At 30.8% G+C, this 25,286-nt stretch overlaps 1 protein-coding gene across 6 annotated transcripts in view; it reads right to left on the bottom strand.

Annotated features, from left to right (window-relative positions):
- Positions 1 to 2,522: 2,522 nt before the first annotated feature.
- Positions 2,523 to 25,286, bottom strand: part of LOC100868446 (uncharacterized) — a 57,145-nt gene continuing 34,381 nt past the window's right edge. For 2 of the 6 annotated variants that reach the window (XM_031915243.2, XM_086905498.1), the window contains 2 exons: positions 5,789 to 6,119; positions 2,523 to 5,351 (listed from right to left, as the gene is read on the bottom strand). In XM_031915243.2, coding sequence (XP_031771103.1) covers positions 4,763 to 5,351; positions 5,789 to 6,119 — 920 coding nt within the window. In that variant the 3' untranslated portion in view covers positions 2,523 to 4,762. Of the gene's footprint in view, positions 5,352 to 5,788; positions 6,120 to 10,298; positions 10,580 to 23,170; positions 23,878 to 25,286 lie in introns of those variants that run through there. The other 4 variants (XM_086905500.1, XM_012483915.3, XM_086905499.1 and 1 more) reach the window with 4 other exon arrangements.

Raw genomic sequence — 25,286 nt, 5'->3', positions numbered from 1 at the left:
TATTAATCGTCCGCGCTCTTCTACGTTTGTATGCCTATATTGTGTCAATGAATTGTTAAATTGTAAAAATATTTATATCGTAGCAATGAAAATCGACCTTGGTACATGCAACGTTTTTAGCGACAATGACGAATTATTTAAGCGAATGTAATATATATACATACACACACATATATATATATATATTTTTTTTTTTTATTTTCCTCAAAAAAAAAAACCCGACCAAAAAAGATCGATATATCGATGATGAAAACGACAATATATTTAAATTTGTCAACACTAACTGCATACTTCTCAGCAAATGATTATATTATTACTTGGTATATGTATAGCACGATGATACGCAATAGGGATGTGAAAGTAGGAGAGAAAGAGAAGTAGGGAAAGTAAGAGAGAGAGAGAGAGAGAGGAACGAAAGCGGGAGAAGGAAGGAGAGAATGTAAGAAGCGAGAGAGTAAACTGAGTTTAAGTTTTAAGAATTCTATTTTTATGATGAAATGAGAAGTGTAATTATCAGTAAGGAACAGTTGAGGAACAGTTGAAAATCGTCGAATGATTTTTAGGTTAAAGAAAAAATATTATCGAACTGATTTTTTTTTTTTTTTTTTTTTTTTTTAGTATTTTAGATCTCTATATGTGTAGATTATATGTTCTAATGTTACAAAAAATTTCACGGAAGAGCCAGTAAGTCATTACAATGTAAACATTTGTGAAGCATCGATGTCCAAGGATTAATGTCGGACGAAGTATAATAGCGTTTCTACTGACAGTAGATGTGGTTGCGCATGTCTCTGGCATGTACGTAAGGGAAATGCAATAAAGAGTTTTTACTGTCGTGAAAATCGACAAATTTTTGTAAATATGAATATTATATTATTTCTTATATTATTCGATTTAATCTTTAATCGTATTGATGTTTATATTGTTTCTTTTTTTTTTTTTGCATAAAAATTATTAAAAAATTAGAGAAAAAAATCATTCGACGGTGTTTCTGCGGCGATGAAATATTTTTTTGAAACGAGTAGCAAGCGAATGGAGATCGGAGAAGCGATTGATAGAGATTGAAATGTGCCGATCAATGGTCGATCGATTTATATTTAGGAAAAGATATTTTGTTATATGAAATGAAGAGTCGAGGATGTTATTATAACGATGGAAGTGGGGAAAAAAGCAATAAAAAAGAAAAAGTATACATTAGGTTTTATCGCGACGTTTCTTGCGAATTAAAAGATCGAATTTCAATGATTTTTTTCAAAGCGCCAATTAAATGCGGTATGTCGTTCTGCGCTGTTCCATTGCGCTTTCGTACAATGTCGTCGTATCCGCAATATCGATCTTTATACGACTCGATCTGTTCTATTAAAACTTTATTTTCATTTCCTTTTCAAAAGGTGTATTTGATAATTCCGTTAATATTATAATACGATTGAAATGAAAACAAAAAAGAAAAGAAAATTTTAGAAATCGTTTCAAAATCATTTCGAACGAAATGTTTCACGATTGCGAATCGATATTGTCGAAAGTCGAATGATCGACGAATGGTAAAACGTGTTCACATTTTTTTACACAATTTTATATCTGCCTTGAATAATAATTGCATCCATTTAAATCTTAGCTCTATTCCGAATAGACGGATTCGGATTGTCGCGAATTTAAAAAAGAAACGCACAAATTTACAAGATAATGGAGAAACGGGTGCGATTCTTAAACGGTAGAGAAATAGAAATTTTTCACTTTTCATACTTACAATTTATCGCGAAAAGCGGTAAATAACTCTCGATTCGTAATTTGTGAAACTATAACTTCATTTATTGCTCGATAATGCGTTAATATTCATTTAAGAAAGAAAATTGGAAAAAAATTTTGAATAAATGGTGGTTACTTATTTTCTAAAATAATAATTTTATCATTAAAAAAAAAAAAAAAAAAAAAAAAAAAAAGAAGAAAAATCCACCTGATTAAGAAGGTAATCGATAAATCTTTTATTTTTCAATGCAGCGATTTTCGATACTTATATATTTGATCTTCGATCTTGAGCTCTTTTTTATCGAGAATTGAAAGTCTCGAACTCGTGTCGATATGGCGCAAAGCAATTATACATATATACATATACATATATATATATATATATAAAAAGAAGAAAGATAAGAATAAATAAATAACGCTTTGGCATATGACATCTTTTAAAAATTCGATACACATACCATTACGAGCATTATGTTATCTAAACGAATATTAACACGCGTTAATACTATCATGATAACCTTCGTTTATTTGGTTCTAATGTAATAGTTATTATTAGTTCGCCATCCTTTGTATATATATTCGCAACTCTCAATAAAAAAAAAAAAAAAAAAAAAAAAAAACATATGAAAAAAAGAAAAGAAACGCATTATCTCTGTCATTGTGATTAATTTCCTCGTATTGCAAAAAACTAACCTAACCTTTCAAACTGATCAACGATCATCGCACGTAAGGAATTTGAAAGGAGAAGGCGAAAGGAAAGAATCCAATACAAGAAATATATTTTTGCAATTTATTTGCAATTTATTTATATAATTAATGTAACTGATTTTGAATAACTATTACTAAAAACCTAAACAACGTATGAAATTTTATACATAGTTTTTATTTAAGGATACTAATATGTGGCTATATACAGTGTATGGATGCGTTGAACCACGAATCAAGTTCAACTTTGTTTTGATAATATGATACGTCTAGTGTTTACCCTCGAAAGACGGTTTACACGTTTGAAAGGATGATTGAATTTCTCTTTGTATATCATTTCCACGTTTGTTCTATATTTTTTTTTTTTTTCCTTTTTTGCTGTGTTTAGAAATTGGTACAAACATTTACAATGCTTCGATCATTGATTACGTAATATACATGTAAGTAATTTCGCGGTCACCCTCCAAATTACAACGCCAATTATTATGCAGCGTTCTAAAAGGAGATCCAAAAGTGTCTGTTCCATACAAAAAAACCATATGGATGATTCTGTGAATGATTCATTGAATTTATATCGTATACAAGTATAAAAGTGGTCGATTTAAATAAAAAACTTAGAAAAATGATTACGCGCATGATATTGATCGTCCAATTCCTTTTTTTTCTTTTTAGCACTTTTGTGATATAGTCAACGTTATTCGTGTTTTATTAAATCAACCTACAAATAATATTTTTTATTCAATAAAATTTAAATATCGTGGACTGTGTTGATTTATAAAAAAAAAAAAAAAAAAAAAAAAAAAAAAAATAGCTGCATCATTCCTTAAATAATTAAGAAAAAGAATCGGTAAATTCAGCAAATTAATCTCAAGAGCATTCACGTATCTTATAACATCCGTTATGAATTTCATTATCTACAATATTAATACGTTTAATATTCGAGATTGATTTGCGAGTTTTTTTTAATATTTTTCCTACCAAGAAAACAAAAAAGTCGAATAAAATTTATATACAAAGGAGCATGTACACGTACACTCGCGTATTTCAATAGAATTTTTACAAAAATCAACGTAAACTAATGAATTTTTTCATTAGTAATAAAAAAAAAAAAAATATGTTAATTTAAAAAAAATAATAATAAAAAGATGCCAAACAACATACAAACTTACAATGATTACCACACGGAACAAGATCATCACGAAATGGATGAAAAAAATATTTTAATAGATACATATATTTTTTATAATTATAATCGTATCGATTTTCCACCATACAGTATTACATTCAGTATTATTTATGATTTATTTGAAAAGAGAAAAAAAAAAATCACAATTTTTGAAATCCTAAAATCTGTGTGTTTTTTTCTTCTGTTTCTCTAAAATTACCGAGGGAAACCACGAAAAAGATTTAAAAAAAAAAAACGAACGACAATATTGCTAATAAAAATCGAAGGCCCATTGTAGCAAAATCGTGCGATAGTGAAATTCATTCGATTTCAATTTACAACTATTCTAAAGGCATTTATATATATATATATAAATTGTATATATATATATATACAAAAGACATATGCGTCTCATTTTTAGCATCTTTTCATTGTTTGGCAATGTTTTTTTTTTTTTTTGTTTTTCCCCCAAAAATGTTCACTACAAATTCTCTTATATTATAATCCTTAATGTGCTTTTAAAAACATATTCGAGTATATACAAATTATATATACGTAATGCGTATCAGAACATTTTGGTATCGATATTCATATGAACACGGTTTTGTGATACCAATCTATTATTAGTTACGTACACATGGAAAATACTCTGTAAATCCAGTCAAATAACCATTCGTGGATTTCTGCATTGTTGAAAACGCATCATATATATATATATATATTTCAAAAAATTTCTTATTTATCCTTGTCCTCCTCCCTTCATTCTGTTCTGAATCAAGAATTCGTTGAAACGGTTGAACGACCAAAAAAAAAAAAAAAATTCAATGACAAAAATGAATCATAAGTTAATGGATCTTGGTATTGAAAGCTCTTTGTATCTCCTCATATACTATAGATAGATCCTTTTAACAAGTCGTCCAATCGAGTCGACGATGCTCATATTCCATCAAGCCAAAGTGACATAGGACGCGCTGTAGTTCCAGACAAAGTGTCCATCTTCCAAGTCCAGGTTCATCCTTGCCGTGGTTCCTCATATGTGCCGCGAAGCCGTTTATCCGCATCGTCGTTGTCGTTATGGTCATGGTTTTGTTTCTTTATCGCACCAGACGTGACGAGAGGAGGGTGCTCCAGGCACAAGGCTCCCTTCTAGGTTTCCAATCCGGGTACTAGACTGTGAAAAGTTTGGATGTCGTGGAATGCCCTGCCGCAACTCTGATTATTATTTCTTTCAAATTTTGCCAAATCAAAATGTTCATCCAGCGATTGTAATTCCACTAAACGTTCCTCTAAAGTTTTTGTTGAATCTGCGAATCTCGCAAAATCGCAGATTCTGTCTGGATCAACTACATCCGAGGCCTCCATCATGCCTACATCACTGGATCTAATAACGCTGGTTAGTTGACTGCTGGCGCCATCTAGCTCGGTAGAAAACATGATAGAATTACAACAACTATTTGTGGACGTGCTTGTACTGTTGCTGGTGGTCGTGTTCGCGGTACTGGTGCTAATGATCGTCGTTGTCGATCGGACGTCCACGGAACCTAAGCGATCCTCAGGATACACCAAGTGATGGTGATGAGGGGATTCAGGTTCCTGAATCTCGTCGATGTGTGAGAGTAATCGAGGAGTGGGAGGCAGAATATAGAAGTCGCTAAATACATCATCCTGTAGATCGAGATCGTCATGCCTTTGACGTTTAGGACTGATTCCGTCATTCCTCGTATCATCGCTTAATCTACGAAAATAATATATATATATATATATATTTATTTATTTATTTTTGATGAAGTTTTTGACGTTATTTGGATTATTTTGTTAAATTATGAATAAATTATGCGGGAATAGAAACAATTTTGTTCCCGAAGACATTACGCAATTTACATGCGACTTGCCACTAGTTGCGCAACTTATATATTATGTAAAATGAATCTCTAGACGGTGAACGAGATCTGCCATTCTTCTTTTGCTAAAACGCAGATGTTTGATTACGAGTTGAACATTTTGAACATTTTTCGACCCTTTCGATATTCAATTCTCGAAAAATGCGATTGTGTGTATAGGTTATGTACGAAAAAATATATGTAATTATAATTTAAATCAATTTAACAAAGATCATTAAAATTAAATGTGATTAAAAAATTGTGACACTTTCGCCTAAACATTTTTCCTTACCTTTTTCTTGAAGACGTTTCGTCGTCCGTTATTCCGACAATAAGGTTGCTAGAAACGTTATTCTCTTTGGTGGAGTCGTTTAGATATGTAACAACCGGAAGTCCGTAATTTCTCGTCTTTTCGTCTCGGTTCTCACGTTGCAGTCGCCTGACAGCATTATTTATAAGAACCGATCTGCATAGACTGGCCTCCGGGTCTTCGATTCTTCTCAACTTGCCGGCTGAAATCTTTAGCAGACGACGACGTTCTTCTCTCGCACGGTATTTCGCAGAAATCATCGTTGGTCTGCTCCTACGAATCACAAGATCTTCTTCCAATCTCATTTTAGCGTCTGAAACAGAGAATAGAAGAAAAAAATTATTATTTATTTTTGAAATTTTATATTACAAATATTTAATAAATTAAATTAAATTAAATTTTTCAATAAAGAGTGTAAAATATTTCATTTTAAAGAAATAAGCATGCGAATAAACATTCAAAAGATAGCAAAATCAATTTTTTTTCTAGAAGAAGAATAATGTTAAATGTTCTAGACAAGGAAAAGAAATGCAGACATAACGGTTTACCGAGAGACGGTAAAAAAGAAAACCATAGAGGTGGTCTAGCGGTACGCAAGTAGTACATATGTATTTACATGTTTACACAATGCATATTCCATACCAATAATTGGCCAAATTCTTTTAGTGTTCGTTTTCGCTATATAGTAATCTGATTGCATCGACTTTTATCATGTCACGAAGGAAGCACAACAACGAATTTCTATTCAAGAAATCCTTAATCGAGAAACAAAGTTCAAGGAGAGGAACAATTTCATATTTACAACAAGGTTATGTTTTATTTTGTTTGTCTTATTTAAAAAAATTTTTTAAGTGTTCGTTATCGAGGAAAGTATCATTTTAAAATGTCGGTTATCTTTTTTCAATTTATTTGTATCTCGAATTCATCGAAAGTGAGAACCATTGCGAACGAAATAAAAAACAAAGGTTAAAAATTCTTTTTCTTATTATGTAACGCGAACATTAATTCAAATTCGTTCAAATACGATCACGTTTGGAAATAAATAATTTTCATTTGAAAAGATTCAATAATTTACTTATAATAATCTCATAATTAAATCAATTATGAAAATTTTATTTTCCTATTTGATGACTTTGAAGTATATTTAATCACGAATCTCGGATGTTCGACCTAACTATAGGAATTGACGAGAATAAGAATGCGTTTACTAAGTGATAATATATCCAACACAGAATAAGAGCAATATCTTTGTAATTCTATTACTTGTAATTGAAGCGACATTTATAATAAGAAATAAAGTAGTCATTGGATCGTGATATCGATCGCAAAATTATTTGATACGAATATGTAATTTGCTCGCAAATTTCTCATCGATGATATTTTAATATACTTTATTCGAATTGCATGGTTGTCGTAAAAATGACACATATTAAACAGCAGTTTAAGCAAAGTTTTAAATAAATCTTCGTGATCGTTGTTATATTTTTATAAGATGTCGTAAAAAAAAAAAAAGAGTAACTTAATCGCTTCGTAACATTTAAATCTATCCAATACATAATTGCGAAAAAGATTCAGTAAATTTATATGCATGTTTTCTTGAGAGTGTACTTAGTTGTCAGGTGTTCTAATGACATTTTGTTGATGAAAAGAATATCAGAAATAATTATTTATTTAATTATTTCGTATATCTAAATTTAAATTGAATTTGTATAAAAGTTCACAAGATGTCAACGATCCTATAAACTTCAAGCATGCGTAAGTGATTAAGAATGCGTAATATACTATTTATAGAGCGTATATTTTTTATATATATCAAAGTAAGAAGTTTCTTTAAACGCAAATAATTGGAATTTTTTGAATATGAATGAATTTTCAACATTTGAGTAAAAATAATATAAAGATTCAAGAAAATTTCATAATGTAATGTAGATGTAAATACTTAAGTATTTGATTTTTTAAAACTATTTTATATATTCTTTTCTATTTTAAAAATTGAAGTGATCAAAACAAAATATGAAAAAAATTGTAGATCAATTTTGCAATAATAAAATTAATAAAAAACATATAATTGATTTTAATTTCCTTATTCATTGAAATAATATATACAATCATACAAAGATATTGTATATAAAAGAAATATAATTAAAATTACATTTTAAAACAGATGTACTTAATAATTAATACTAATGTATTTATTTCATTAATTAACGGTACTGGATACTGTACTTTTCTACAAAATATTTGTGATTTTCCACTTAATAATCTTTTTAATAGAACGATGAATCTGTTTTCAAATGATTTCCGCAACCGACTACTTGAATCATGCGTTCACAGAAATAATTCCGAAAATTACTTGTTCAACTAACCAATAGATGGCCCCTCTGACACTTTCGTGGATTAATAAGATGGCCGTTATATTGTCGACAGAGGAATTTCCAGAAGAATCTTGATCGTTGAAAAATTGTACATTTTGTATTGCGTGACACTTATTAATAACGATTTTGTTATTAATTATTATTACTAAACAATAATTAAAAAAACACTTATTATAACAAAATCAATTGAATTTTTTATTATTTACCTTATAAAATTAAAAAATTATTTTCACGATTTTTTACAATAAAAAAAATTCCTTGACGATTTCTAATAGCATAGATTTCTAATATGAATACGAGAATTAAATATAAGTAATATTTAATAATTACCTCGAGATTATTTAATTAAGTTTTTATAGAAAATGAAGAAGACTAATGGTATACAGAAACACGGTTTTACGCTCTAAGTGCACCTAAGCTAACTTTCTCTGTAAAGAAAAAAAAACCATCATGGATACACGTTACCTAACCTGTAAAGTCTGTTATAAAGTTGCTGACTCGTGTGCCTCATCCTCTCCCTTCTCTTACCTGTAAATTTACTTGCATGTATACATTCTTCTCCATTTTCTCGCATATCGTATCTTTTCCCCTTCCCTCCGCATTCTTTTCGATATAATTACTTAAAACAATGTAAATATCGATAAATCAAATTGAAAAAATAATAAAATTTTCTAATTATTACATCAAGTTAAAATATGTTTATCAAAATATAATATGAATCTGTAAAGATTCAAAGTATATGAGAAGATGTATGCAATTAAAATTCAATTCATTAATTTCTAATATCACATATTTCAAAATATTTAAAGAGCAAACATTAATTTCTAATTTCCTATTTTATTAGATATAGCCTAATCTTAACAAAAATCATTTCAAAAAGTAAACTATTTTAATGCTTTAATTTTCATCGGACTAATACAGTGTTTGGCAATTAAACGGAGCTTTGACCTCGACCGGAATTAGATCTATTTAAACGCATCGTTCTGAAACGCTGATATATTTAATCTTTTGAGAATCACTGCTCCCCCTCAATATATTATTTCAATTTTCTTTGACCTGCTTTTTATCCTATCTTTTTTTTATAGAAATATAATAACTTTAAAAGAATTATCGTTTAACCGTTTCCGTAGTAACGGAATTTCTTCGATTGTTATCCAAGTTTTGAAGATAAAGACAAAGGACAAAAATACAACATATAAACAGAGCAGAGGGAATATGAAGGGAACCTCCATATTGAACCGTTCAAAGTAGAAAGCGGTGTATAGGGACGGTCGGGTCAGACACTATTGCTGCCTATATCTATTCCCTGCAGAGGCCTTGAAAGGAATGCGGTTAAAAAGAAATCATCGAACATTTTTACACGCTTATAAATAAATGCGAACACTGACAACAAACAGTATACATCAATGTTTAATCATTTATCATTAAACATCATTGATGTACATTCATGATACTTATCATCCGCTTCGGCTCGTTTGCGTGAATTGTTAAGATTATCATCGCTCACTTTATTTTTTCCTCACAATGGGTCATCATAGTTTAAACGAGCACACGTGTGTCTGTTTTTTCCGTAAATAAAATAATTGCATATATACATAATTACAAATATATATATATATATATATATATGTATATTTCCTTTTTTTCACTCCCATGAGATATGACGCAATTTTATTACACACAAAAATTAGTTTATAAATCATTTAATTAATAATCTTCTAAACTTTAGTTAGTTAATTTGTTCAATGGAATACGCTAAAAAATATATTTTATACGTATTTTATGTTTTTTTACATTTATAGATCGCTAACACATGAAATGTATTCGTTAAATGCTAATAAAGATTTAAAATTGGAACAAAACTTTGTTATAGATCGTTTTTATCATTTTCATACGCAAAATTCCATTTTATTGCTATATAAGAGTATAAAGTTACATGTTATTTTGAATGTTCATAATAAAACTGATAAACAAATAATTAATAATTTTACATAAAATTTTTTTAAACCATAATAGCGATATTTTCAATTTGCAGTAATAATAAATACACAAATCTTTATGTATCTATATCAAAAAGGAAAGTTTAATAATATTGTAAGTCTGTAGTTGGAACTCACTTTCGAACTGTATGCAAAACTGTAATGTCAGGCGTATTACACTTAGTACACTTTCCACATTCCTTTGTGTGACATGATTTTAAAAAAAGAAACAGAAAAATATAAACCACTAAAAGTGAATATATGCAAAAGAATATATATTTACAATCACTCGAAGATCACGAAAAAAATTTATTTCGTATAAAATTTTCGTTGTAAAAAATTGGAATAGTCGATAACGTGGAATATAAGTTTCACATGAGATTTAGTCGGTGTCCAAAACTGAACTGAGTGTCACGCAGCATATGTACGACGACGACAACCGACGACAACAAAAGTGTTATCGGGTGTCGCGTGACGTCACGATTGCCTGTGTAACTACATATAGTGTACGCATGCGTATACGTCGATCGACGAACGTTATGTATAGATAATATTACATATATTATATATCTACATATAATGTCATTTGTTTGCAATCAAAAACATTCAATTATAACGAGTTTTATAATTTTTTTCTTTCTTTTGTAAAATTATAAAATTATGGACAAAATATTTTTACATATTTAAAAATATTAAAAAATATATTTCTTCATTAAGTATTTCTTTTTTTAATTTTTTAATTTTTTAATTATTTACGCTTTGAAGTAATATGATTATACACGTTAAAAATTAAATATTGCTTTTTTTATATATATATATATCTCGATATAAAATTATTAACAATATTGTTCAATTTGTACATTTTGCTTTTATTCGAACGCATCGTGAGTATGTAATCAGAGATAGCGAACAGGTAGCAAGCATGTATGTACAAACACATACATTATACCCACGCACACGAATCTCTAGTAAGGATTCTTGATGGAGCTCGTTAATTGTGCCAACGCAAGTACTTTTACTCAACTCGAATAATGAAACAGACGAGTTTCTTTCTTCAAAGAATCTACTCTTCAGTATCATCACACACACACACACACACACACACACACACACACACACACACACACACACACACACACACACGGTGTCGCTTTAAATTTCATCCGAATTAATATACTTTATTTAAATCGAGTCTTATATTTCATTTTGCTGCGTATCTGAGTGTTAAATAATACGATAGAAAAAAGATAATTTTAAATTTCGAACAATCTTATGATCCAATGATACGAAATAAAAATATTGATAAATATTCATTATTCAATTCGATAGAAATAACGTTTTTGAGGAAATAAATATATATATATATATATTTTTTTTTTAATGTTACTGATTCCGAAAGTAACTGGATACTAAGGAAATGAATGTCACGATATTCTTTGGGAACAAAGATATGATGTTGAGATAACGTGCTCGACGAACAAAGATTCTTTAAGATCTACATTGATAGAACCTCGGACTCGTGGAAGGCTCGTTTCCATGAAGGACACAGTACCGTTCCCTCGAGCCGTTATACATGTATAGTACAAGTTTTCCATTTTTTTTTTTATTATTAGTTATTTATTTTTTTTTTTTTTGTATTTTTGCTCGTAAGCATTTTGTTACTTTGAAATATTATAAAACCATACCATATCTTGATAATTGATATTTGTAACATAATAAATTAATCAAAAAATCATTTGAGATTGTATTTTATAGATTGATTTTTCACATTTCGGAAAATTTTTTTTCAATCATCATAAATTCTGATGTTAAATAACGTTTACGATGACGGTATAGAATTATATCCAAGTAATAAATATGAAAGACAAATACGACTTGAAATATATCATTAATACTATTACGTATTGTATAAGACGCGAGATAAAACATACGAGTCTTAGGCGAAAAAACAAATCTATCCAGTGACACGTTTATTAAGTATATAATAATATTTTACGTTGTTCTTTCTTTAAATTTTCTTTAAATTATTGATTTACGTACTGTTTTATAAATTTCACGTCGAACAAATTAATATTAATTTATTACAAGAAAAAAAGATAAAATTCTCGATAACATTTATTTTTAAATAAACCATTAATTTTCACGCCATTTTTTGCGCCATTTTTTATAAAAATAACAGTTACAATAAAAATTATTTTCACTTTCGTTATTACAAGAACATGTTGCGCAATATTATTCGAATGTATTTAAAAAAACAAAACGGAAGAATACACGATGCAACAGGTTGAAAAATTCAATAGACAAAAAATCAGACGAAAAATTTTGCCGAATTTTTTATCTACGTATGTATGCGAATTGAACGAAACACAAGATTCAGTAACACGAAAACGAGAAATACACGAAAAGAATGTCATCCTTCACTTTCTCCGATTCGCTGATTTCACACAACACACCCTAGACTTGATGAATCCGAGAACGGAAAAAAAATTGACGAACAAAATACGTCATCTTAAACTCACTCTAATCACTCTAATTTTTTATTATTACTACAAGACACATATATATATATATATTGTATTATAAATAGTAGATTATTAATTATTTTGCATAATTGAACCATTTACTCTTTTAAATTTTATACCTTCTTTTAAAATAATATCATATTTAATATTAATTAAGTTAAATAAAATCAACTGCAATGGAAAATGTTTTATCGATAATATATCAAAAAAAAAAAAAATAATTATATAACAATTTTTTCATTAACATCAAATTGATTGTACAATATCGATTACCGAGATTTGTACAATAAAAGATTTTCTCTTATGTAATGTATAAAAGAGTGTTATAATGATTATTACACGTGTCTATTACAACACAGTACGGATCATCGTTCTGTGGGCATAACTCGTTGCTCATAGGCTAATTTTGTTTCACTTATATAAATAAGTATTACATACATAAATATCATGTGTTGTTCACAAAAAAAACTTACAAACACATGATACAAGCCTCCGATTGCTTCTGATAGATTTAAAACAATTATAAAATTAAGCATTCATTATTGGTTTTAAAGTCTTGTATCTCTATAAATAAAATCATAGAGCAGATGAGTAAGAGAACAAAATATATATATATATATATATATATTTGGTAACTCTGTGTCATCTCGAAGAATTTTCTTTCAGATAATAGGATAGATAAGTAAGTTATATGTAATATGTTAATGTTTCATCGATTCTAACAGATCTTTAAACTTGATCGAACAGTTTTCGAATTTCTTGCCCGTAGAAACTGGCTTGTAACCGTAACTTTATAAATTTCGCTTGGAACGCGATGAAGCACGCCGAGTTGTACGCGGCGCAATATTCCAGCGGCCTCGAATTTCACGTAGTAGGGAACATTAACGACCGTAAGCTTACTTTGTTGCCCACAGCCTGCTGCGCGCCATAAAGCCACATCAATACACGGCAATCACGCTAAGAGCAGATGTTATCCCTACCATTGCTGCCCTACCACTTTCGTAGACTCGAGTCAGAGATGGGTGGTGGTAGGGATGGATCGGCTCGTGTCGCCGATATTCGGCTATCTCGCTAAGAGTGCATTTATACAAATTTTTTATTTTATATTTTAACACTTCGTACAAAATAAATAAGATATTTTCTCTCAAATCTTTCTTCAGATTTCAAAATATATATAATTTCTTTTCATCGTCTATTTACTTTGGATTAAAAAAATAAGATCCCAAAGATGCGAATAACTAACATCATCATATTAGAATTAATTTATGTTCATATTATGCTCGCATAAGTATGAATAATTAACTATTTTTTTTTGTACATCATGATTGCCAATAAATGTAACAAGAAGATTCAATGAATCTACCATAGGAGGTGTACTAATAGGAACTACGGCCCTGACACGTGTTTTGTGCCACGTACATACGTCACTGAATACGTATATGCCAACTGATTGTAGCATGTGTGAGTATTCCGGTAGTCTCTCGATGGAGGGGACATGATACTGCTAGTGGTGGGGATGGAGTCTAGTGTGTATCGATAGAGAGTGAGGACAACAGCATTGTCAGTGTAGGTAGACGCGTGACGTCACGCGTTCCACCAGCTGGTGGAAGACGCAGCACTCTCCTTGTTGCCATGCCCGTGTTTTGTTGCGATAACACCAGAGGAAAAGCTTGTGTGCATTTGTGGGATCTATAAACTTTCGGAATCTGTGTTGAATCAGTGTCATTCAAAGGTGCAAGTGTATTTTAGAACATCGCGTCAATTCAAAAAATTTTATTCAAACTTTTGAATGAATATTGTATCATAATTAAATATTCCAATTGATTAAAATGACTGCTTTATATTTAATTTATATTAAATTTTTACATATATCATATAATATTTACTTTTCTTACTAATATCATGTTCATTGATAGAAAAATATCAAATTACAGAGGAAGAAAATATTTGTCACTGTTAAGATTACTTTTGATCATTTTCTATTTCTAACCAAGTGTTCTCGCGTATGCGTCAGACATATCTATACACATCTGGTTTACTCAATCGTGATTATTCTAATTTCAAGAATCGAGCTTTCTGAGCGTTACATGTTCATCGTCGCAATTCATCTAACACATTTTATCAGGATTTTATATAACGACATTCTAAAATATAATGATTATTGTTAAATTTTTATCTAATAATTCTTGTAACATGAAGAAATAAATGACGCTTGGCAGGTATTTGATCTCGGTGCATCGTTTCGAATTCAATCATGAATCGATTCAGTTTTTGTAAAAATAATATTTTCTAATTTATTTTTGATATTCAATACGACGAAAAAGAAAAAAAATTATATTTCGAATCAAATTTAGATAATAGAAAAATACAAAATATTAAAACAGCCAGGAAAAAAATAATTCATTCTAGCAATAAATATTTCAAAAATATATTAACAATATAAACATATGTATGCATAATTTCTTTGAAGAAATGTATTGAAATGTATATAAATGTAACGCAAAATATTAGTAATTACGTGGTATAATAATTGTGTAAACGTCCCTGAATAATAGCATTCATATATTCATGCCGTCGGAAAAAAAATATATATATATATATAAATTTCATTTATATATATATAATTATATGTTTATAATTAATATAAAAATTATAACAATAACTACTTTTATGAGTAACTTGCGCAAGGTCAGCGACAAAAAATTGAGAATCAGGTTCTGTGAGTGAAACCCAGTCATCGTTCTCCCGAAATTTCGATTAGCGTTGCGTTTGCAGCGCCACTTGCGTGCAAATCCGGTACTTCTCTTGGCTCGAAACTCATTCCAGAAGTGAACGAACGGATGCGCATATATACGCACATTCCTCTATTATCATTTGTATTTACGTTACAGGTGCATTTATATTTTAGTTAATCATTTTTTAAAAATCAATGCAATTACAGATAAAAAATTCATTTCAAAAAAAAAAAAGAATTTTAGTCAGATGTATTTTCATCAATAAATTTTTTTGTTAATTTAAATTAATTTTCATTTGTACATATTATACATATAGAGTAAAGAGATTTATAAAAGAAAGTGATTTAATTTAACGCAATATCGATAAATAATATGACATTCAACATCTTATTGAATCGAACTGCGCAATGCGTGACTATTGACCACTGATTACGCGCACATGTCGGCTCGACCTAAACGTACCTTAAGAATATATTCACCGCTCCACTATTTTCGTCTACGTATTCACCATAGAATGAGATCAGTGCGCTAAATTTACTACGGATCCCTCTCTTTACGCGCTGGAATGTTATCCTCTCTTTGTTTCTCTTTGCGTGTACGCTATGCACATTGGATGTTGCATGGCTTTCATCGTTAAATAGATCCATTTTAAATCGCGTAAACATTCTCATTTGGAAACCGACTTGTCAAGGTTCTATATCCCTTTATTATAAAAATACGTAATAAAAAACTAATAACAAAAAATTTGCATTGTTTATTATAATATATTGTTTTGAAGTTTTTGAAAATAATTGTAATTTTAGCATGTGTTTGCGAACATATATATATATACTTAAAACAGTTAGCTCATCGTGTATTATATTACACACGAGAAGAATCATGGGAAAACACGTTAGTTTGCCAACAACGTATTTATTAGCGGATCGCGTAGTGACATTTTGACGATATAATAAATCAATATCGATTTCACATTTGCATGATCTTTGTTCGTGTTAAAATAAATCATTTTAAATTTCAAATATATATCAACACACAATAATATCAAATAAATAATACTTTTTTTCATAATATCAGAAAAAAAATTTCCTGTGGATATTAACAAATAAACAACAAAGTTTTATTAAAATCTTATCGTATTAAAATATTAAATTTATTTAATTGTAAAAATTATAAAATGTTTCATTTAATCGAGCATGCACAAATATTTAAATGTAAAATATAGATGTTTTTAAATGAGTCTAAAAACGAAAGGCAACTTTCTCGGGGAAAAAAAATTTGTATGTATATATATATATATTTGTATATACAAATATCACACGCACGCACACGTGTGTGTGTGTGTGTCTCTGGTTGCCTGAAAAAGTTGCTTGGGTACAGGGTGTTAAATACGCGCACGTGCGAGTCTAACGAATTCAGTATGCGTGCGGTTAAGTGTGTATCGTCAGACCGTTTGCATGGATAAGGCTCGGTAACCGCGCTTACGAAAACAAAACAGGGTTTACGGCACGTTCCATCAAGATACGAAGAAGAGAGACACAGAGTTACTTTTACTTCCTTTTTTTTTTTTTCCTCCCAAGAACAAAACTATCAGTTATATATTCAAGAAGGGAATTTATATTACCGACTGGTGTTTAAGTGAACATGACTGAATCACCAACTGTTTACGTAAAAATCGTTGAACAGTATGAGAAAACGCGATGCGTAATCGATAAAAATTCAAAGAGAATATCATGTGTGTATACGCGAGTGTATATGCGAGAAGCGTGCCTTTAGTAATCGAATCGGTCGGTAAAAAGGAACAAAAGCAGCCTTTTTTTTTCTTAGCACGCTTACTTTTGTATCAACTTGCGTACGTGTGTATCGTTCTACTACTATTTTGTACGTATATGCTCGACGTATGCGTAACTGAACGGATTGTATTATATTACGCATTGTGTTTAAATAAGAAGGAAATGCATGAGGAACGTTTTCACAATTAGAAGGAAAATAACCATCAAGAACATAAAATACGAAAAGATGATATGATGAATTGAAAAATTATATTGGATTATTGTTTATAAGAAAAAAAAAAGAGAGAAATGAATAAATAAATAGGAAATAAAAAAAGGCCTTCGAAATAATATTTCAACAAAATTGTTTGAAACTCGATAAAACGGTTAGCTTGAAATGATCGTTACGGTTGATCTGTTGCATTTCGAGGGCCTGTCGCGAATATATACCTTCGTCGAATGTAATTTCCTGTGAATTCGATTGCGAATTAACCGATATTGCTTTTCGAACTTACAGTCGCAGATGAAAATTCGAGAAATCGATTAATCATTAAAAAAAAATATTTTTTGAAAACATTAAATTTTTTACTATTTCCTTTTAATTATAATTTTGTTTAATCATATTTAAAATATTAATTTAAATATTTTTTTCTATTTTGATAAATTATGTTAATTATTAAACTAGCTATTTATGACTTTTTTTTTTTTTTTGGGGAGTAATTTGGAAAGTAATGTCAAAAAGATACATATGCATATCTGACAGCGTAAATTCAAAGAATGAAATGTTCTTCGCAACTATTGCATGGAGTAGCGAGAAGCCATTCGATGATGGAACTATGCCAACTAATCCATTTCTTGACGATTTTATTCGAAGGAATAACAATGTCGGAAACAATGATAATAAAACGTTTCAAATAGGCATGGTATATTTTTCAGGTCATTGTTTTCTCCTTATTCCGCCTGATTACAATTATTATTTAAACAATTTGCGTATCCACAAATTTATAACTTTTATAAACATTATTGTTCGTTTTGATAATAGAAAGGTGTGATCAGATATTATGTTAATATTAATTCAGAATCAATTATATGAACGAAATCAATATCTTTCGTGAAAGTCGTGGAATCGTATATATATTTCACTTCGTGACACAATTATGATAATTTGTGTTACTTTTTGTATAATCGATTCGTAAACTGCCTTTCAGAGAGGAATAGAAATATAAAAAACGATGTCATTCATTCATTTTATATTATCTGAGTAAAAAATTTTTTCTAACCTCTTTAGCATTTGACGGACCAATGAACTTTTGATATCGTGAAAACTTCGTTTAAATTTTACTCTATCGATAAGATCACACGTACGAAAGAAATAGCAATTCGTAAAATTGTCGGAATTATATTTTAAGACAAGACACGTATAACTCTAACTTAAATCGATTCTAACAGATGTCACTTTTTTTTTTTTTTTTTTTGATAACACATATTATTTCTATTCAAGTTTATTATTATTAAGTTAAATAGATAACACAACACGTGACAATCTCGCATACGAGATTTTTAGCGTGACAGTAATTGAGCTACGTTGATGTTGGATTCAGTCCAGAATCATAACAATCATCTTGGCGACAACTTTCTAGAATCTCTGACATGACACAATTAATTTGTATTTCACCATGTTGCAAGTATCGAGGAATTAGTAAAAGTGACCAAACGTCACGGTGGAATCATGCGCGGACTCGCCGCACCAAGTCGCAATCGGCAATCGATAATCTCTTAAGAAATTAGTACGGGTTTATTTTGTTCACATTGCTGAACTTTAGATTAAATTTAACGCAATAAACAAATCGAGACTCTCTTGTGTTAATTCTTGTCATTAAATTTTTCGTTAGAATCCTTTTTTTTTTTTTTTTTTTATTTCAATCTTTCACTTTAAGGTAAACAAGTTTACCTTATCGACCGGATCGTTAAAATACCTAACTAACCTCTTATCAAAAAAAGAAATGTTCAAAATATTACCGGTTAAATAGGTTTTAACTCTAAATTAATCTTAATTCGACTAAGATGAAGTTAACTTCGATAATCGTTGGCGTCGTTTTTTACAGCAGAATTAAAGGAATTTGTAATTCATAATCTTTGTAATTTGTTGAATGATTAACTGATCCCTGGATGGAAAAAAGAATCATGACAGCAGAAAAAGGAAGGTAGGTAAGTAAGTACTAGGTTGAACACTACTTGGAGCGGCCCACTTTCTTTACTTTCACACTGCCGCCGTTCTTCTTTCGACGCGCTTACTCTACTCAGCCTTTGTAACTCGACGACGAGAAACGGCCTATGGCGGACGTGCACGCTTGCCGTTCGTGCACACGCATTGCACACACACGCGCGCCTGCTCACGAATAACTACCACCACCACCGCATAGAGCTGTCACGGCAAGCATGTATGACCGTTCGCGACATGCAAGAGTAGCATCGAACAATTTCTAACGGGTTTTCGTTCCTTCGCATCCTAGAGTCAAAAGAATACGCCGCAATGGATTTTTTATGCTTTCAGGCAACTTTTATTCCTTCAATGACACGTTGCGGACAGAGATTTATAATATAACCTCTCGATAATTTTCTTTCTCTGTCTAATAAATTGAAAGATGGCATGGGTGGGAAAAAAGATCAAATATCTGATAAATGTGCAAATGATATTTCGTTTCCCGTTTTCTTTTTTTTATCGATTCGAATATTTTGTACGATTATACAACACGTTTATCGCCACAATCTATGATACAACTGTGCCACCCTCCACGTTAATACGTAGTAGTGCGTAAGTTTCGATCGCGGAAGGAATCGATAACTATTCGTCGAAGAGAGTATTGGTATGCAAATAAAAGGAGTTGTGCTCGAGACTTGGTTGAAAAAACTATTATAATGGTGCTCGTTAATCATACGCGAAATAAATGTAAAGCACCGTCAATCGTTATTGAACATCCTCGGTTCGATGCAAAATATCTTTGGTTAGAATGATCAAAAGAAATACGATCTGTTTGCCATTACTTCTATTCGCGAGCGAATATTAATAACGATCACATAGGAAATATTTATCTATATATATTCGATACATGAATAATACATTGTTTAAAAAAAAATTCATACGATATTATAAATCATCATCAATTTGAATGAAAAATACTTTCTTCGATATACCAAAAATATATACCACTCAATGAAGGATTTATTATCTATGAATAAGTACAAGATATATATATAAATCCATGTCGAAAGATGTCTTTTCGTAAGTCACTTTGTAATTCAACGCAGATCTGGTATGCGCGATAATACCTTTGTTTAGAGTTTAGATCGTCGTCTCTATGTGCACACAGAAAGAGAAACGAGGTTTGCATGTGTTCTCTAGTCAAACAGATGCGTCGCGTAGCCCTATGAAAGTAACTATATGCTCTCGACCAGGACGTAAATAGTTACGAGCCTCTTGCCGTAGAATTTTAAAGCGTAGTTAAGGTCTGCTTCGCCCCATGATACGTTTCATCCGATATCTAGCAAGTTCCAGAGCTGATTTTTACACATAGATCCCCTTATTGGTCACGATTCGTGTTTTAACTCTTAACCAATCATATACATCGAGATTAAATGTATGACGGCTCTTTGAATCGATGATTGGCTCACGATAGGCGATCTACGCGCCCTCTGCGAGGCACTTTCAAGTGAAAAAAGAATTCTGGGTAGTGTGGATCAACTTTCAATTGAATATTTCGATTATGGTTCAATTTTAGATATTTGGATGGAAAATATTTATAATATGCAGAATTGAATCTTAGAAATATTATGGCTTCGTGATTATGATGCTTCGACTATGCAGTAAATGTTCGATACATTATCCAAACGGTAGGATATGTATGTGAGGTTAGTATTGGATGTCGCAAGGGACCGTCTTGGTAGAGTCGTAAATAGTTACGTCGATGCTGTCGTTGAATTTTAAGTCGGGGGGGGGAACACGCATGACCGACCAGATGATACATAACACGTAGAATAATGTAGATTAGCCACGGCAGAAGAAGGCTACAAATGTAACTTTAATCTCTCGGTTAAAATCGACGTCTATGTAAAATTTTTCTATTTCTTTAAATATTTTTCTTAACAATCATTTCCTATTAAGCAAGAAGGAAGAAATTATTTGATTTTACTTATAATTTTGTATTTAATTGATAACGAAAATTAATCGATGTATTTAATTGATAATGAAAATTAATTGATGACAAAAAAAAATTATATAAAGAATTATCTACATATTTTACAACATTTTATTTGTTGTAAAAATTCACTATCTTTTATTACATTACATTATATTTCTTTGATCGCACAATTTTTTCTTTAAAAGAGAGCGTGTGGGCAGTTATATCCGAATCGTCCTTGAATATACATATATAAGTAAGAGGACAAGGCGCGAACCAGTAAGAAGAATATGATATAAAGGGATCTTAAGGATTTTGATATGCTTTCGCGAGAAAAGCCAGTAATAATTGCTTGGTCAATGATATTAAAAATAAAATAAAATTCAATTATTGATAAACTGAAAATAAAAATATTTAAATAAAATTGTTTTTATCATTTGTTCTTTCGTTTTATTATTTATAGAATTAATAATAATATAACTGATTTATACATAGTAAAATTTTATAATCTGAAATAGATTTGTACAGTTCAAATGATACTGTTAGTCTGTTACCGATCGAAGGTTAATGCGGTTCTCGCGATAATAACTCGATATGTTTTCTGTTCATAAATTTGTGCGCATATGTTACGTTGTTTAGAGGAAAGAGAAGGAACGAAGTCAAAGTAAAACCACAGTAATGTGAGAAGAATTGCATAAAAGCAATTTTAGTCTATTTTAATTCTATTAATACTTTTCAAATTAAATGATCAATCTTATATGGATATGTGAAAAAGATTTGGAAAATCTGTTTTCATTAAATAAGAAAAATTCTTTATTTCTTTATTTTCTTTTATTTTACTGTTTTATATATATATATATATTTTTTTTTATTATTCGTTTAAGCATATTCTCGTTAGAATTAAACATTATTAAAAGAATTTGAAATGAAGTTTATTCTAGGATTAATAATTTTCAATTAATTTAATAAATATCTTTAGTTTTACTTGAAAATGAATGTATGTTAAAAAATGGATAAGATACACAGATTGGCTCCATCATACGTTACGACTCTAAAGTATACAAAATCGATAGTGGCTAAGCAATCCACTTAATGGCATTCCCTAAGTAGCCGCTGAACGTGATAAATCGAAGGCTATGGACTATTTAGATATGCCATAACAATATATCGAATCATTGCTACAATACTAGATAGAAAACAGATTAAACATCGGATATCTTGATCTCACTCACAAAACGAATTACTATAAGTATATATCTATTTAATACTTTTATATATAGTGTATAAATAATTCATCAAAAACATATGCCTTGATATATTAATTGATATATTGTAAATTTTTCGTATTTGATATATATTTAAAGATATTTTTATAATATAATTTTAATCTTAAACCCGTATCGTTCTTTTGTTCCAATAATATCGTAACATTACAAACAAAACATATATACTATTCCATTTTCAAATTTTATTCCCTGGCTAAAAGATCGAAAGAAAGGAGTTCATTAATCCTCAAGAATAACACCCACATAAAAAAACTCAAGGTGCCGACGTTTATCCCCGGATTACGTTAGCCATTGATAATAGATGCTGTGTCATAAGCATAAGCGCATAATATCGGTACTTATTCATCACAAGATCGTCACGCGCTATATTCGACGCGACAAGGGAGGAAAAAAACAAGTCTCGTAGAGGGGTAAGGAGCAAAGGTGGGGATAGAGAGTACGTGAACAAATAAGTGACGTGCGTAGATGGAGGTTGCTCAACTTGACATCGCTTTCGTGACATCATATAAAATCACTTTACCTCAAGACGAAACCAACTTGTCGTTGCTGTTCACACGATGTCGATGGTAGAGATGAAAAAAGCGAGAGAAAGAGCTGAAGTAAGAGAATATTGAGATCCACAAAGAAAGGGGTGAAGAGACAGAGAAGAGAGACTTCAAGAGGAGACAGTCTTCGCAAACCTCACTCGCTTCCACCGACTGGCAAAGGACTCGCTTCTTTGTTCTTCCTTCCTACTCTCGCAGGCACTCTCAACTTTACCACACACTCGGCTGACTAACGGACTAACGGAACGAAGTTAATCGGAGCACGTTAGACTTGGCGTCCCTTCGTCACTGCTGTCACTGCACCATTAGTATATATGTATATGCATATGTAGATATCAGTCATAACATAACGTTTCGATCACTACTGATTGCACTCAGTGTATTCGTACACGACACATTAACCCTTTCTACACGAGACGATTGACGGACGAAATAGGAAGGAAAGTTGTATGTGTTATATACGACACACGTATATAAATGTATATGTATATCTTTTGCTGGTTGTGTACACACACTTACGCACATACATATGCATGAAAGAAGAAGAAAACACTGTAAACGTATTTCGTGTGTACGTATCGAATAGCTCTCGCCCGATGTTCGTTCGCAAGCGAGGCCAGTGTACGACTGAGCGCGTATGCGAGCCGACACCGGCCGAGCGTGTGGCTCGCGATGCGGAGATACCCGACCGAACGTCGTACCGCTACGACACGAGTTCCGAGTCCTTTTTCCCCCACCGAGCTTACTCACTCTCATCGTCACCCCTCTGCCCTCTCGACCACTCGCCCGTCCTCTACGATTTCTCGTCTCCTCGCCGTTCTGGTCCCCTTTGTATCTTCTGCTTAAACTCGTACACATCCTTCGGTATACGAGTTATATATGCACATATACATTGCAATATTTGTCCTACGATAAACTTCGTCACTGAACACCTATATATGCTGGAATAAACGCTATTTTTTTCTCATGGAATCGAAGATTTATCGCTTTTGACAATCATTGAACAGATGTGGAGTATGGGTATGGTTAAATAAACGAGAAAGGAATCTTAAGTGTCAATGAATTTTCACGTGATAATACCATAATATCGCACGGAATGAATCATAATCTATATTCAATTGCAAGAATTAATCGCAACAATCCAAGAATTTTTTGAAATTATCTACGATCGAAAAATTATCCTTATTATTTTCGTCAAAATATTCGGAAAGAAAGCAATGATTTCCACGGTGAATATGAGTACGCGGGCAGAACCAGTGAACCAAATGAACTGTCCGACTGGTTAGGTGCTTTGCGTTTGATTTAATGGTAGATAGGAAGAGTACATTATACCCGATGGCATACGAGGAATTTAGTAGATGTATGCGCGTGTAAGTACCGTAATGCGATATGATAATGCGCCGTGCGCTTTTGTGCGAACGTCCACGTGAAATATTGTAGTGTGCGTGCATGCACACAATCATCCACCGTAATATCGTAATATACACAAAGACAAAAAATTTTCTGTTCGCGTATCAAAATGGTAAACCTGTCCCTTGGTCTTTTGTTTGGGAACGTCGTTTCGCCGAAGCTTATCCCATAGTTCGCTAATCAATTTTTAACAGCGAATTCTTGCTTCCGTTTCTCCGATTATGCGGTTAATTCGATTCATGCATATTCATTCGGTTCTAATTCAATAACCAGATTTTCGATTCGTCTAACGATATTACATTTTATTTTAAACAATATTAAAATAGTAAGTAGATATTATTATTTGAAAAATCATTTTATTTTACTTATAAAAAAAAAAAAATTCACGTAATTGATAGAATTTAATGAAATTCTAAGCATATTATACATTTAATCCATGATCAAAGCGAGGATGTAACAATGAATGCTTCGAATCTGTCTATTTTCTATCACACATTAACTGTTCCTTTCCTTTCACCAAGTAAAAGTAAACAGAAATGTGATAATCAGAAATCCGTGTTTTATTTTTTTTTTTCTTTTTTTTCTTTTTTTAGTTATACTATATACGTGCGCGCGCATTCGAATATAATGGAACTCAGATCTTCCCGCTTTTCTCGGCTTTGATGTAATCTAATGAGAATA

Source organism: Apis florea, unplaced genomic scaffold (genome assembly GCF_048593485.1).
Source record: "Apis florea isolate Af1SG1 unplaced genomic scaffold, ASM4859348v1 contig_2411_pilon, whole genome shotgun sequence".
NCBI lineage: Eukaryota > Metazoa > Arthropoda > Insecta > Hymenoptera > Apidae > Apis > Apis florea.
Note: the sequence above shows the minus strand (reverse complement) of the source record. Positions and strands in the feature narration are given on the sequence as shown.